Raw genomic sequence first — 14,184 nt, 5'->3', positions numbered from 1 at the left:
CTGACTTTCATCATCCAATCATGCGCAAGCAAAAATGCAGTTTATTAAAAAAAATGTCCTTGTATGTGATTGTCTATTCTTTGCAAGGTAAAGTTTCACCACATTCACTAACCTTTGGAGAAAAATCCCCTGCAAAGTGCAACTTCCCTTGCAAAGTGAAAAGCCTATATGCCTTTAGTAAATCAATCCTTAATTCTGGTGATCTTCTCCCAGTGAGAATCAGGGTTTGATTTACTAAAGGCAAATAGACTGTTCACATTGCAAGGGAAGTTGGACTTTGCAAGGGAATTTGCAGACTTTCATCATCTAATTGTATGTAAGCAAAAATACTGTGAATCGATGAAAAGCACTGTATGCATGGACGAGAGGTGGATGATTGAAAGTCCACTTCCGCCAGGCATAGGTTGTTTTCATTCATGGAAGCTATAGTGCAGCTTTTATGAATGGAGGAGTGGGTCGGAAAGAGGAGGCATAGATGGCACTCTTGACAAGTGCATATGACACATCCTAGGCTCAGATTAATGGTGTGGAAATCAGAAGACAGAGGATGTCAACTAAAACCACAGCCAGCAGCACAAGGAACACTTCTCTTTGATTGTAAGCATGGTCCCTTGTGCAGATTTTTTCTTTGTTTTCCTATTTTTGACTAAACTTAGGCTTGAAAACCTTTTTAGTATTCTGTATTTGCAGCCATGTTGCCCTAGAAGTCAGTATTTCATTTAAATGAATTGAAGTGCCCCGGGCAGCCCACTGCCTAAAATTGTCTTTTATGATTGTACGGTGTTCTGAGAAGTATGTAAATGATCAGGCTAGATATTCTGAACTCCACACATTCTAGGCTTCTTGATGTCTCTCAGATATGGCACAAAGTCATATGGCAAGACATGGTAGCCTGACCCATAGACACTTGTTAAGGGTTTGTGCAATCTCTTAGCAATGGATTACATCATACTCTGATTAAGGTAAAATGGGTAAAACTCTGATTGCACAATAGAAATGTTACCTAGATATTTTGGATAAGTGCTTGAATTTGTTCATTTCCTGTAGCTGTGCTTTAAGTAGGCTTACAAAATATAATTGTCTGTTTCAGCTCTGGTCTTCTTCTGGCCGAAAATCCACTTTGTCTTTTCAACACTCAGCTACTTAGCGGGTTTGTGAGATTCGGTCAATTACTTAGGACCCTTTCCATTCATTCTTCCCCCACTCTCATGAGTTCTCAGCAGGTTCTTCACATGTAAGTAAAAAAATCATTTAATAAGGTTGTTTTATAGTAAGATTACTTGTTAGAAATAATGTTGGAAAGGAAGAAGTTTGACAGAAGAAGCAGTGGCATTGGAAGGAGAGGTTACATTTCACGTGAGAATCTGGAAATGAAGTCCATTCAAACGTGATATTTTAGTTAGAATTAAAATGTAGTCAACCGAGTTGCCGATTGGCTCCGGGGGGGGGGGGATTTTGGTGTCCCTGCCCATCTTTGTGTGCTCCAGCAAATCCTGTTGTATTCTGTATAATATTAAAAAAATAATAAATGTATCAATGAGAGTGGAGGCCCCTCCTAATTGCTACAGCAGGTGTTCAGAAACAAGAACTCAAACACTAAAATATACCTGATAGAGTCCTTGAGAGATATTAGTTATTGTCAGGTCATTTAATTCTCCTGTATCTATCAAAACCTTGAATATTAGTTTTAGGTATACTGTCCCTTTAACAAAAACTCAAGACTGATTTATTAAAATATGATCTGCAAAAACTTCCACCGCTATGTGTAAAACATAATATAGTTCAGCTGCTATGTATACCAGGTTAAAAAATAAGTATTGAAAGATACTTATTTCCAGAGGTATAGGAATAAAAATGTAAATTGGTAGAAAATGGCTGACACTGTGGTGCTGCTTTCATATGTGGTCTGGAAATCCACAATCTGTAAAATAGGAAGGGAAGGGAAGAATTCGCCAAACCGGCATAGTGAAGCAAAATTTATTACGTAAAATACCATATAAAAAAAATGGAACTCACAAGTGGGTGAGGGGGAGAGAGAGGATGACAGTCCGCAGTGGATTGTAATGAGCTGGGAGTTGTGTGGTAGTCCTTGGTGGAGAAGAAAGCTGGCTGTGGTGGGGAGCAAGATGAGCCTGGAGTCCTTGCAGGGAGACTGACGTCAGGCTGCCCTGTGTGGTCGTGATGGTATATCCAGACATTGGATGTCCAAAGACGATGTGTCCAGCTGGAGTCGTGAGAAGAGCTGTCAGTCCAACCCCTGTGTGAGCGTTTCGGAAGCTTAATCATGCCTCCTTCATTAATCTGGCAAAGGTTCTCCAGCTGGACACATCGTCTTTCGGGATATACCATCATGACCACACAGGGCAGCCTGACGCTGGTCTCCCTGCACGGACTTCAGGCTCATCTTGCTCCCCACCACAGTCGGTTTGGCACTTTTTTCCCTTCGTGTAGATAAAGACCAGCATGTGGAATCTGCTGTTTTTACTATGTGCAACACTATGGGGTTGATATACAAAAGGCAAATAGGCTTTTCACTTTGTAAAGGAATTTTGCCCAGTGTTAATGCGGGAATCCCTCCTGCTGGGCCATTGACTTCTCCAGGTGGGGGAAGCCATCCCCTCCGGGAGATGACAGTGATTATTGCTAGCAGCTATAGCAGCCACTTGCAATAATCGCAGGGTAAAACCCAGCATGCTGGTTGTACCCAAGATGATCAATCAACTTGGTACATTCAGCCTACCCATAGACAGTTTGAAACGCTGTCGGATCCTGTTGAACCGGCCGAGATTCAAACTGTGTATGGCCTGCCTAAGTTTCAAAGCTAAGAATAAGGCTGTTTTATGAAAATCCATTAGCTTTGAAAAATATGCTTATTTACTAAGGATGGTGCAGAAAAGAGCCACTGATGGCAACTGATCAGAATTAAACTTTCACTCATCTAAAGCCATTAATCTTAATGTGATTGGTTTCTATGTGACACAGCACTTTTCACATCATAGCTGCTGTTTGCACTGCCTTTTCCATTTCATTCCATCTAATCCATTAGTTTGTATTTAATTGGTAAATTTACATTTCTATATTTCTTTTCATACTTGTTTACTTTTATTTTTTTATGATTTATCCAGCTCACATTAGACTCACTCTGATTTATAGACTGACGTGTGTAGTGAGGAACTGCAGAATCCTCGGCACACAAACATCTGCGAGAAATGTTTATAGAATCAACATGTTAGCAGTGGGCAAGAAGTGCGTTTACTGACACCTGTGCTGGCTGGCAAGTACCAGTGGAATCTACAGAAGGAAGCTGAAAGGGGCATTTAAGGATACAAAAATTGCTCTTTGCACAGTATTATTAAATAAAAGGCATCTCTTTAAATATGCAGAAGTGTGTGGCTTACTGCAGATATGGCCTAAAAACTTTTTTTTTAACAATGTAACTTTAAAACACATTTTTGTATGGTCATGTATTAGCAACAAGCCAAATAATTGTTTGTATGCTTTTATTAGTTATTTACAGTATATTTTATTTATTATAATGTGCAAACTGTTTACCTTCCAATTTTCTGGAATGAGGAAAACCTATTAGCAAATGTATGTAGGCATAGGACACACCCCCTGCCACGCCTCCCTTAAAAGAGAATTGTACAAAAAAAAATGATTGGTCAAACCTGCAAGTGCTTTTTTTTTTTTTTTTTTTTTACCAGTACCACTACCATTCATTTATATATTGGCTTTTGGAATTTATGAATGCAGCAATTTAGATATTGGATGAAAGGTTTAGCATGGCAAAACACTTTTTGATTGAAAAGTAGTGGATTTTACAGTGCCTTGCAAAAGTATTCACCCCCTTGGCATTTTTCATGTTTTGTAGACTCACAACCTGGAATTCACATGGATTGTTTGAGGATTTGCATCATTTAATTTATAGAACATGCTCACAACTTTGAAGATGTTTTTTTTTTTTTTATTGTGAAGCAAACAACAAATAGGACAAAATAGCAGAAAATGTCGAAGTGCATAACTATTCACCCCCCTAAAGTCAACACTTTGTAGAGACAGCTTTTGCGGCTATCACAGCTCCAAGTAGCTTTGGATTAGTCTCTATGAGCTTGCTACATCTTACCACTGGGATTTTTGCCCATTCCTCTTTGCAAAACCGCTCCAGCTCCTTCATGTTGGATGGTTTGCGCTTGTGAACAGAAATCTTTAAGTCTGACCACAGATTTTCTATTGGATTGAGGTCTAAGCATTGACTAGGCCATTCCAACACATTTACATGTTTCACCTTAAACCACTGAAGTGTTGCTTTAGCAGTGTGTTTGGGGTCATTGCCCTGCTGGAAGGTGAACCTCTATCCTAGCCTCAAATCACACAGAGTGGTACAGGTTTTACTCAAGAATATCCCTGTATTTAGCACCATCCATCTTTCCCTTAAAGTGGAAGTAAACCCATCGATTTAAACAGTTTCAAGAAATGGCATACTGGGAATGCTAACTGCACATTGGCTATGCTCTCAACCAAACTGTCAAACCACCCAATGGCTGGTGTCATAACAGATCACATGTGCAGCACTGTGGCAACTGAAGATTAAACAGAGGCAAAGATGGCAGCTTCCGTGGATGAAAATGATAGGGGAGTTTACTTCCACTTTAACTCTGACCAGTATCCCAGTCCTGACTGCTGAAAAACATCCCCACAGCATGATGCTGCCACCTCCATGTTTCACCGTGGATGGTGTTCTTTGGGTGAAGAGCTTTTTATGGGCTTCATAACAAAGGGGGTGAATACACGCACATGCCAATTATCAGTTTTTTTTTTTTCTGAAAAATAGTTTTATGTATATATTTTTCTAATTTTACTTCACCAACTTAGAATATTGTGTTGTGATCCATCACATATAATTTAGATTAAAAAAAATTGAACCAAAGGCTGTAATGTAACAAAATAATACTTTTGCGAGGCACTGTATATACATCTGTATAGATCAAACCAAAATGGACAAATGAGGAGGAAAAAGGGACAGAGTAACTTTGTTCCAAATGAGGGGCAGCCCTTCGACACTTGGGAGGTATGCACCTGGCAACCAAATTTAGCTTTCTGTAACTTAGGGCCTTTATGTACTTCTAACAGGTTTTGCATTCAAGTTGTAAAGTGATCTTCTGTAATTTAGATGCACCTGTCAATGAATTCAGAATTATCTTCCACTTCTTAAACCAAAGGCATCTGCAAAAGCCCAAAACCCATCTAATACTACTCCTTAGCCCAGGTTCTCACCAGTGCGTCTTTGAAGTTGTGCTACTTTCGCCGACTATCAGTGCAATTTCATGTACGGCTTCATTTAACAGATTTCAATGCAAGTCACACTGAAATCGCACAGAAATAGGGCAGGAACCTTTTTGAGAGTCTCAGCAATTTGAAAGGTTCCATTGCCGCAAATAGGGTGCGTCTTATCATGCGGCTTTGAACTGTCAAGTTGCGTGTCAAGTTGAACTGGTGTGAACCAAGGCTTACTGTTGTGAGACTAATGGTCAGTGATTGTGGATTAGCTGCTATGGGTTGCTGCATTAATTAAATTAAATCATTTTAAAAATACCAGTATGTCCCTTCAACAAATTTCAGAAAAATTCTTAGCCCGTTGGGCCAAAAGCAGTTGAAAAGCTTTACATTTTGAACTTTAACCTGCATCAATCATCATCTCAAAAAAAAGAAATCCAAACTTTAGCTAAGTCTGTAGCCCCTGACACATCATTGGAGAGGAAATAACTGAGCTTAAATTGTCTGGCTACATATTGATTGTTCTCTGCTGAACTGTGTGTGTCTGACTTGCTTGTATAAGAAACTTATGTCTTGGAAACATTCTACAACCAATATTGTAGAAAATCTGTACCTTGAGTCTTGGGCTCAATGGCAAAGCTCCATCTGTTCCTGGTATTGTTGATGTTTGCCCCCCCTCCCTCCGTGTTTATTTTTTGGGATGCCTCATTGGTCAATAGGAATGAGTTGGCAGGTCCAGTTCGCTTGCTGGCCACTAGATGGCTATGTTGTCATTGTGGCATGGTAAGGGGAAAGTTGTACTCAAGTTTTAGAGAAATCCCTCTTCTAGTGATGTCATGGGTGTAGTTAGTGCCCATATATATGCCAGTGTGGGTGAGGAGTCTGGGGTATGGGAACAGGACACCCCAGAGATGCTAAGATGTAGTCATACACAGAGCTAATCTAAAGGGCCCCTTGAAGGACTAAAATAACAGGCGGGAAGGTACAGATCATGTGAGAAGCTGGTTGCCCTATCTCCACTGACCTTCATCTGTGGGTTTTGTAGCGGGGTGCACACAGCCTCGGAAGTCTGGACAGAGTCCTCATATGTGAGTAGTGATGGAAGCCTGGGAATGAGTATCTCAACTGAGAGCGTGCCCAGTTGGGCAAAGCTATGGAAGGGATATTGGAAAGAGATTGGTATGCTAATTAAAGCTCCTTATTCCTCCTCCCCCTCCTCTTTCAGCTGCAGGTCTTATGACTTGGTGATGGAAGCCTAATGCTGTGGACTTTGCATACATAGGGAGGTGGCTCTAACTCTGTGGTGCTCCCAATGAGAGGAAATAAGGGAAGATGGCTTAAAACAGGGCTTGACAAATTTGCTTAGAATCTAGGAGCCAGCTGAAAGAGTTAGGAGCCAGTTATTTAAATCCTCTACCCAGCACCCAGAACTGCATGTCTGGGGCATCGGACAATAAGAATTGCTCATGCCTGATGCCAAGAGAAAAAGACAATATTTAAAAATAAAAAATAAATAAATAAACTTTTGTTTTGTTATACGTTTTTGCAAATACGTTTTTTCCTCCTTCACTGATGTGCTTTGATAGGCGGCACTGATGGGGCGGCATTGAGGTTGGAACTGATGGGCACTGGCAGGTGGCATTGATGGACACCAATAGGCAGCACTGAGATGCCACTAATGGGAACTGGCAGGTGGCACTGATGGGCAGCATTGGCAGGTGGCACTAACTGGCATTGGCAAGCAGGCACTGGATTGCACTGGCAGGTTGCACTGCTTGGCACTGGCAGGTGGCACTAATTGGCAGGTGGCACTGACTGGCACTGGCAGGTGGTACTGATTGGCACTGGCAGGTGGCACTAACTGGTGGGTGGCACTGGCAGATGGCACTAACTGGCATTGGCAGCTGGCACTGGATTGCACTGTCAGGTGGCAATGGGTGGCACAGATTGGCAAGTGGCACTGGATTGCACTGGCAGGTGGCACTGGATTGCACTGGCAGGTGGCACTAACTTGCAGGTGGCATTAACTTGCACTGGCAGGTGGCACTGGATGGCACTAACTGGCAGGTGGCACTAACTGGCATTGGCAGGTGGCACTGGATGGCACTGACAGATGGCATTGGCATGTGGCACTAATTGGCATGTGGCAATAACTGGCACTGGCAGGTGGCGCTGGATGGCACATGGCACTGACAGATGCATTGGCAGGTGGCACTGGATGGCACTGATTGGCACTGGCAGGTGGCACTAGGGGCAGGTGGCACTGGCAGATGGCACTAACTGGCAGGTGGCACTGGCAGGTGGCAATGGGTGGCACAGATTGGCAAGTGGCACTGGCAGATGGCACTAACTGGCACTGGCAGGTGGCACTGGATGGCACTGGCAAGTGGCATTGGCATGTGGCACGCACTGGCAGGTGGCACTGACACTGGCAGGTGGCACTGATTGGCACTGGCAGATGGTATTGGCATGTGGCACTAACTGGCATTGGCAGGTGGCAATAACTGGCACTGGCAGGTGGCATTGGCAGGTGGTACTAACTGGCATTGGCAGGTGGCACTGGATTGCACTGGCAGGTGGCACTGAATTGCACTGGCAGGTGGCACTGAATTGCACTGGCAGGTGGCACAGGTTGGCACTGGCACAGGTTGGCACTGATTGGCAAGTGGCACTGGATTGCACTGGTTGGCACTGCCAGGTGGCACTAACTGGCATTGGCAGGTGGCACTGGATGGCACACTAACTGGTATTGGCAGGTGGCACTGGATGGCACTGGCAGGTAGCACTGGCAGGTTTCACAGCCAATAGTGTAACTGTGAAACGGAATGCTCCCTGCAGTGCTGCACTGTGTGAAACTGTATGGAGAGAGAGGAGCTGACACATTCAGCGTGATGTCAGAAGTGGGCGGGACCCGGGTGTGGGCGGGACCCAGCAGCTATCCAGCCAATGATTGGGCTGCTTAAGAAAGGGGAGGGGCCACATACACGTATTTGCCCGCCCAGATCCCATCCCATTGGCTGGTGTTGGAAAGCTGTGTCCCGCCCACCCCGGGTCCCGCCCACCCCGACATTCAGCCTCAATTTTAACAGCTCCTCTCTAAACACATTTTCACACACTGCGGCGCTGCTCTGCCAACAGTGTGTGGAGAAGGGAGGAAGATGTCAGAGACTGCTGAGCCGCTCTCTTCCTGCTCCATCCCGACTACCAGACAGTGCTCTGTGTCTGGAGGCACCAGACACAGAGCAACAGAGGCACCTGTCAGTGACAAAAACCCAGGCGCCAGGGCACAACTTCTAGTCGCAACGGCGACCTGGCGCCTGGGATTTGTCGAGCCCTGGCTTAAAATATGTGACTTGTCCTCTGCAATGTAAAGATTGCTGAATGTCTGCTCATGTTACTGGCATTATGTGCCCAAGAGTTCTGTCAGTATGTCATGGTGATATGTTCTTGGAAGAAATGTGAACTTGCAGTAAAGTGATAAAAACAGATAGTATAGTAGAAATAGTGTGGACATTCCCTTATTTTAAATATTAAAGGATTTTTACATTTTTTTAATGATAAACATGCTATGCTTACCTGTTCTGTGCACACAGCAGCCCAATCCTCCTCTTCTTGGGTACCCCGCCATTGCTCTCCTCCCTTCTGAGTGCCCTCATAGCAAGCTACTTGCTATTGGGACACTCATGCAGGCTTGATCCCGAGCCAGGCTGTGTGCATCTATTAACACAGACACACAACATGGCTAGGCCCTGCTACCCACTCTCTCCTCACAGCATTTGATTGACAGCAGCAGCTGCCTCTAAGTCCTATAAGGAGGTATAGAGCGCTGCTGCTCGGGCACAGCACTGGTTCGAGATTGGACTCATGTAAGTATTTAGTATTTGAAAGGTTTTTTAACTTAATGCAGAGAATGCATTAAGGTAAAAAGCTTTAGCCTCTGGCCATGAATGTCATGAGCGGACCTCTGGCTGAGAGAAGTGTGACACAAGATGGGGAAGAGCTTCTCTTAACAACAGGTGGGTTACTACCTTATTCAAGAAGAAGCAGGACAAGGGTTGGTACAGTTTGGCGCCAATACCTGTCCAATCTCAAGCACCTCTTATATATGTATGAGGCAGGATGGGGCAGGCAAGCTTATACACAACCAGGAAGTGCCAGAGCTTTATTGATTAGGGCAGTACAGTGAAATATAATATAACACTCCCACAAATGGACCTAATCATTGCTTTTAGATACTGTTTTTTTAAAATATGTAAAGCGTTTTGTTCTTGCATAATGTTTTACCAGGGTTGCAGATTGGTCTGCCAAGGCCTTGTGCCAGTGCCCACATCGAGGCATGGTCACACAGCAGTTAGAATGGGCGCTGCTGGAAGCGTGCTTTGGTCTCCTTGAGCTGATGGTCGAAAAGTCTTCTAAGAATGAAGCCTGGATTGGGAGAAGATGTCAAGCGCTGTCTGCTTTAATACGTCTCACCTCCATTCCTCTATGTAAGAGACTGTTAGACTTGCAGGAAAAGGTAAATGACTGAGTTGATCATCTGTAAAACAATATCACTTATAACACATGTAGAGATTACCCTGTAACCACAGTTTAGTCTGTATTTCTATGTATAAATATACTATAATTTATATTGATTTTTTGCTTACATTTTTCCTTTAAAAAAAACTTTTATTAATTTTCTACACTGTGTGATTGTAAAGGTACACACTTATCAGTCATGAGAACTTTTGCCCTGTAACTGACTCAGGGGCACTGAGGAACAATGTGTTACACAGCCCTGATTTTCACACCAGCATTCATTCTCTGATCCCTTACTTCCCCATTATCGCAATATATGTAGTTGTTGGTGTCCTTGTTTTCTGAATAGTCCTTAATCAGTCTGGTAATAATGCAAACAAATTGCTCTCTGGTTCCTAAGCACTGCCCTCCCTCTTGCCCCCTACACACAATAGAGGGAATAGTAAAAATAGGCCACACACTTGTAGATTTCCAAACAAATGTTCATACTAACATTTGTATGAAAATTTAAAGACTTGGCGAATGTCGTTTTAAAGTACTTAAAATTTTTGTTTGCTTTTAACATTTAAACAAATGGACTTTCTCCAACACAAACCACATAATTGTTAGAAGTTAATTTGTTTGAAAAAAAAATTCCATGCCGCTCTTTTTTTTTTTTTTGTCACTGTGGTCAAAAATTAACATCGTTATGATTCCATGATTAGGAAACTGAATAAACTTTCTTGAAACAAAAAAGTTCTAACAAGATCCATTAATGTATGGCCAACTTAAGTGACTGCAGTATCACCTACAAACAGTATGAAAGGATTGTTGAATCTGGCTGAAAAGTATTTTTGCTAAGCTCAGTTCTTATTACATGGCCTGCATAAGCTGCTTATTTGTTGCTTAGAATAGCATACATGTATGACTTGATATTTAGGAGTTTTTGTTTGTCATTTAAGGTCTGTCAGCTTGGGGTGATTTCCTCTCCCTGCAATAGTTCGGCCTTGTATCTACTAGGTACTGCTCAGCTTGCCCAGTACGATGACAGGCCCTCTTCAGAGCAAGCACAGCAGACTCTTCGGGATGCCAAACTCAGCTTTCAAGCCAGTATTCGCCTAGAAAATATGCCAACCAAAGGACAGCCACCAGCAGAACTAGCATGTAAGACCATCATGACAAAAATACTAGCTTTGCCTGTACGCTAAGTTGCCTAAATAAAGATTTGTTTTGAAGGAACCAAATTTTATTGGAAAAAATAATCCAATTGTGAGAGTACCAAAGGTAACTGGAGACAGGTTGTTTTAAATTCTACCTCTTTGAGGTTCCTAAATGCTCCCTTAGATTAAATATTTACAGTATATATAAAAAAAATATATGCGGCATATAAGCTGGGAAGTTGATTTACTAAAGATGTAAAGATAGATACATTGTATAGTAAATAGGTGAAATACATGTAGGGTATCCCAACCGAAAGGGTGAGTCAAGGGAAGCAAGAGAATCAGTGAAACAGATGTGTCCCCTTTTGAGATATAACAAAAGCCAATTATTAGTTAAATGATACAATGTAACAGTTTTTACGAGGATATAATTTACAATTTTTTGACCTAAGGTAGATGGGATACATCTGTTCTTCCCTTTGAGGTATGTACGATGTATTGTGATGTCCAATTTTCTAAGGATGTAATGGGCTATGTCATGTTGGTGGTGGTGGAGATGACTTACTAGGTGAACAAAGCAGCTTGTACACACTGTAACATTTGAAACAGCCCTTTATGTCATTGCATTCCATTAGGTTGATTTCTCATCTCTTCAATCTACTGAGGATTCTTACTGTACAGAAAATTATCTTTCACCAGGGAGGGTTATAAAAGCTTATGTACATGCCGTAAGGGTCATGGGTGTACATTTAGGATTGTTCGCATAACATCATGTATACATTTGGGATGTTAGAAGGGAATTACATTCCTACCGTTATATACTGGTAGAGGTTGGCTGCTAGTAAATTATTTCCAAGTAAAATGGCTTTCACTGGGAGGGCAATTTTTTGTCTCTCACTTCGAAGCAAATTTTTTTCTTGTCTCATTAGTAGCTCTTTGCTGTGTGCTTCTATATAAAATTGAAGAAAAGTGCTAGAAAATTAATCTGTTGGGTCCTTATTCCAGTTGTTTGTAATAAATGCCAGGATCCATCTTGCTTTTCTATTGCCATTTTTTTTTGTCCTGGAAAGCCATACTCCCTTCATTATCTGCATTTCCCTATTTTCTATCAGGGTTATTAGAGTAGTATTTTCTTTTTGGTTAAGTTGAGGTTATTGTATGGTGGAGTGTGTGAAAGTCTACAAAATTGGTCTTAACTAAAGCCTTTAAATTGATCACAAAGTTGCCTTTGTATTGAGTCAGGGTTTTTTTTTGTTTGTTTTTTTAAGTTGGTTTGAAATTCGGTGGTGATACAGCTGGTTGGAATGTCTTCCTCTTCCTAGTCTGTGGGTATTCAATATTTTGGATGGGCTGCCTGTGAGTGTATAATATTTTTTGTGGGCTGTCCTGTGGGAGTTTAATATTTTGACTTGGGAAGGTAGGCTGAATTGTTTTTATTTTGTGTGTTTTGTGTTGCAGCTCAAAAATGGTGGCAGGAATGGAAAGCTATGGAAGAAATGAAAAAACAAAAACATCTGAACCAAGCTAATGCAGATAAACCAATAACTTCTACCACAGCTCCTTCAAGAGGTACTCCGAAGGGAAGAGGAGCAACTCTAATGTCCAGAGGAGCAAATACAACAGCTAGACTCGGTCCCTCTAAGAGAGGAGGCACAGTCCAACAAGGAGGAGGCAACACTAAAACAGGAACACCTAAAGGGGGAAACATTAAAACAGACACAGTTGGAGGAAGCAGTAATAACTCCGGGTCCACTAGCGCCACCAGGTATGTAGTATGTAACAAAACCCATGAGAAGTCCTGAAGTATACTGGTGAGATATATGTGGCTAGATATGCAATAGCTATTATTAATAAGATATACAGAGATAAGTCAATATGCAAATCAAAGTAAGTGGCCAGATTAAATTTTACTGAAGTCACACCCCAGAAAAATGAATTGGGATTTACTGTTTTATATTAGTCTTAGTGATAGGGTAACATAGTACAGAAAACCTGTTATTGCTTCCTGTGTCTGAAATTCTAGTTAGATGGCTATCATCCTGACCCTACTGCTCACTACATTGACCTAAAAAGTATGCTAAACTGCTTACTTTTTCTTGGTCTGTGACTTGAATAGTATTAAAGCCAGAGGGTCAGCAATACAGTTAGGTACCTAGCTTTTTGTTTGATTTTTTTTTTTTATTTAGATCAGGGGTGTCCAACCAGCGGCCCACAGGCCACATGCAGACTAACAGAATTCAGCATGTGGCTCAGGCATGTCTGTAGGGACGCCTTGCAAGCATAGAAGCCATGGTGGCCGGCAGGGACAAGCTAGATACAGGCACTTGGCACAGCTGGAGGGATGTCGTTTTTGTAATAGCACTGGCAGCACTGAATACAGGGATGCCCGATAGCCCCAGACAAGTTAATGCTGCATGGCTGTATCTAGGTGGGTCCTGGGGTGGGCTGAACCCCCCCAAACTTCAGTTGCGCAAAACTGAAATCACCCTCTTCATTTATAATAAAAAAAATACAATAAAAATGAAGTTGTATTACTCAGATAGGTACATTATCTATATCTATTTTTGTTCTCATCAGCTATCCTTATTGCTAGTGTATTTTATGTGTGGCCCAAGACAATTCCTCTTCTTCCGGTGTGGCCCAAGGAGGTCAAAAGATTGGACACCCCTGTATATTTTTTCAACTGTTAATGAAGACTAGGATTTTATGCTGTACAATAATATTATCTCCCAGCAGAGGGCGCGGTGCACCTGTATTGTCTAAACCAGCCACAGCAACCTCTGCTAAACCACAAACTAAAGTCAATGCAGCTACAACAGTAAAAGTTGCAGATCCTTTACCTGAAAAACCTGCAAGCAAAGATAACCCTCACCTAGTCCAAGGTAATGGCACAAATATTTTATATTGATTGAGCATGTGTTTTAATTTATCATTGTAGTTTTTATCTGTAAGTAATTTAGCCTATGACTTTTACACTTTTATATGCAAGAATTTGTAGATTGATACATTGAGGGAGAGCAAATTATCCACTACAATGACCTACAGTAGCTTCCCAGCTTAGACCAATGTAACTATGCATAAACCATACCTGTGGGATCTCTCTAGAAGCCGGAAATCACGGTGACATCTCACACTCCACCTAATCCAATCAGAGAACGTTTGCATTCATTGAGAGAATGCAAACATTCTCTGAACTGTGCCCATGCCCAGCGGGCTGACCTCCTGTGTTCACAGTGTAGCAAGGCAACCGTTT

At 42.0% G+C, this 14,184-nt stretch overlaps 1 protein-coding gene across 3 annotated transcripts in view; it reads left to right on the top strand.

The window, feature by feature from the left end:
• Positions 1 to 14,184, top strand: part of LOC143987310 (uncharacterized) — a 134,658-nt gene that overhangs the window by 88,732 nt on the left and 31,742 nt on the right. For 2 of the 3 annotated variants that reach the window (XM_077485947.1, XM_077485945.1), the window contains exons 14-18: positions 1,091 to 1,234; positions 9,562 to 9,790; positions 10,734 to 10,935; positions 12,390 to 12,696; positions 13,665 to 13,813. In XM_077485947.1, coding sequence (XP_077342073.1) covers positions 1,091 to 1,234; positions 9,562 to 9,790; positions 10,734 to 10,935; positions 12,390 to 12,696; positions 13,665 to 13,813 — 1,031 coding nt within the window. The remainder of the gene's footprint in view (positions 1 to 1,090; positions 1,235 to 9,561; positions 9,791 to 10,733; positions 10,936 to 12,389; positions 12,697 to 13,664; positions 13,814 to 14,184) is intronic. The other variant, XM_077485946.1, reaches the window with a different exon arrangement.

The sequence above is a fragment of the Lithobates pipiens genome, unplaced genomic scaffold (assembly GCF_037356315.1).
Source record: "Lithobates pipiens isolate NorthernLeopardFrog02 unplaced genomic scaffold, aLitPip1_a1.2 Scaffold_18, whole genome shotgun sequence".
Lineage (NCBI taxonomy): Eukaryota > Metazoa > Chordata > Amphibia > Anura > Ranidae > Lithobates > Lithobates pipiens.
The sequence above is the reverse complement of the archived record's forward strand: the minus strand, read 5'-3'. Positions and strand labels throughout refer to the sequence as shown.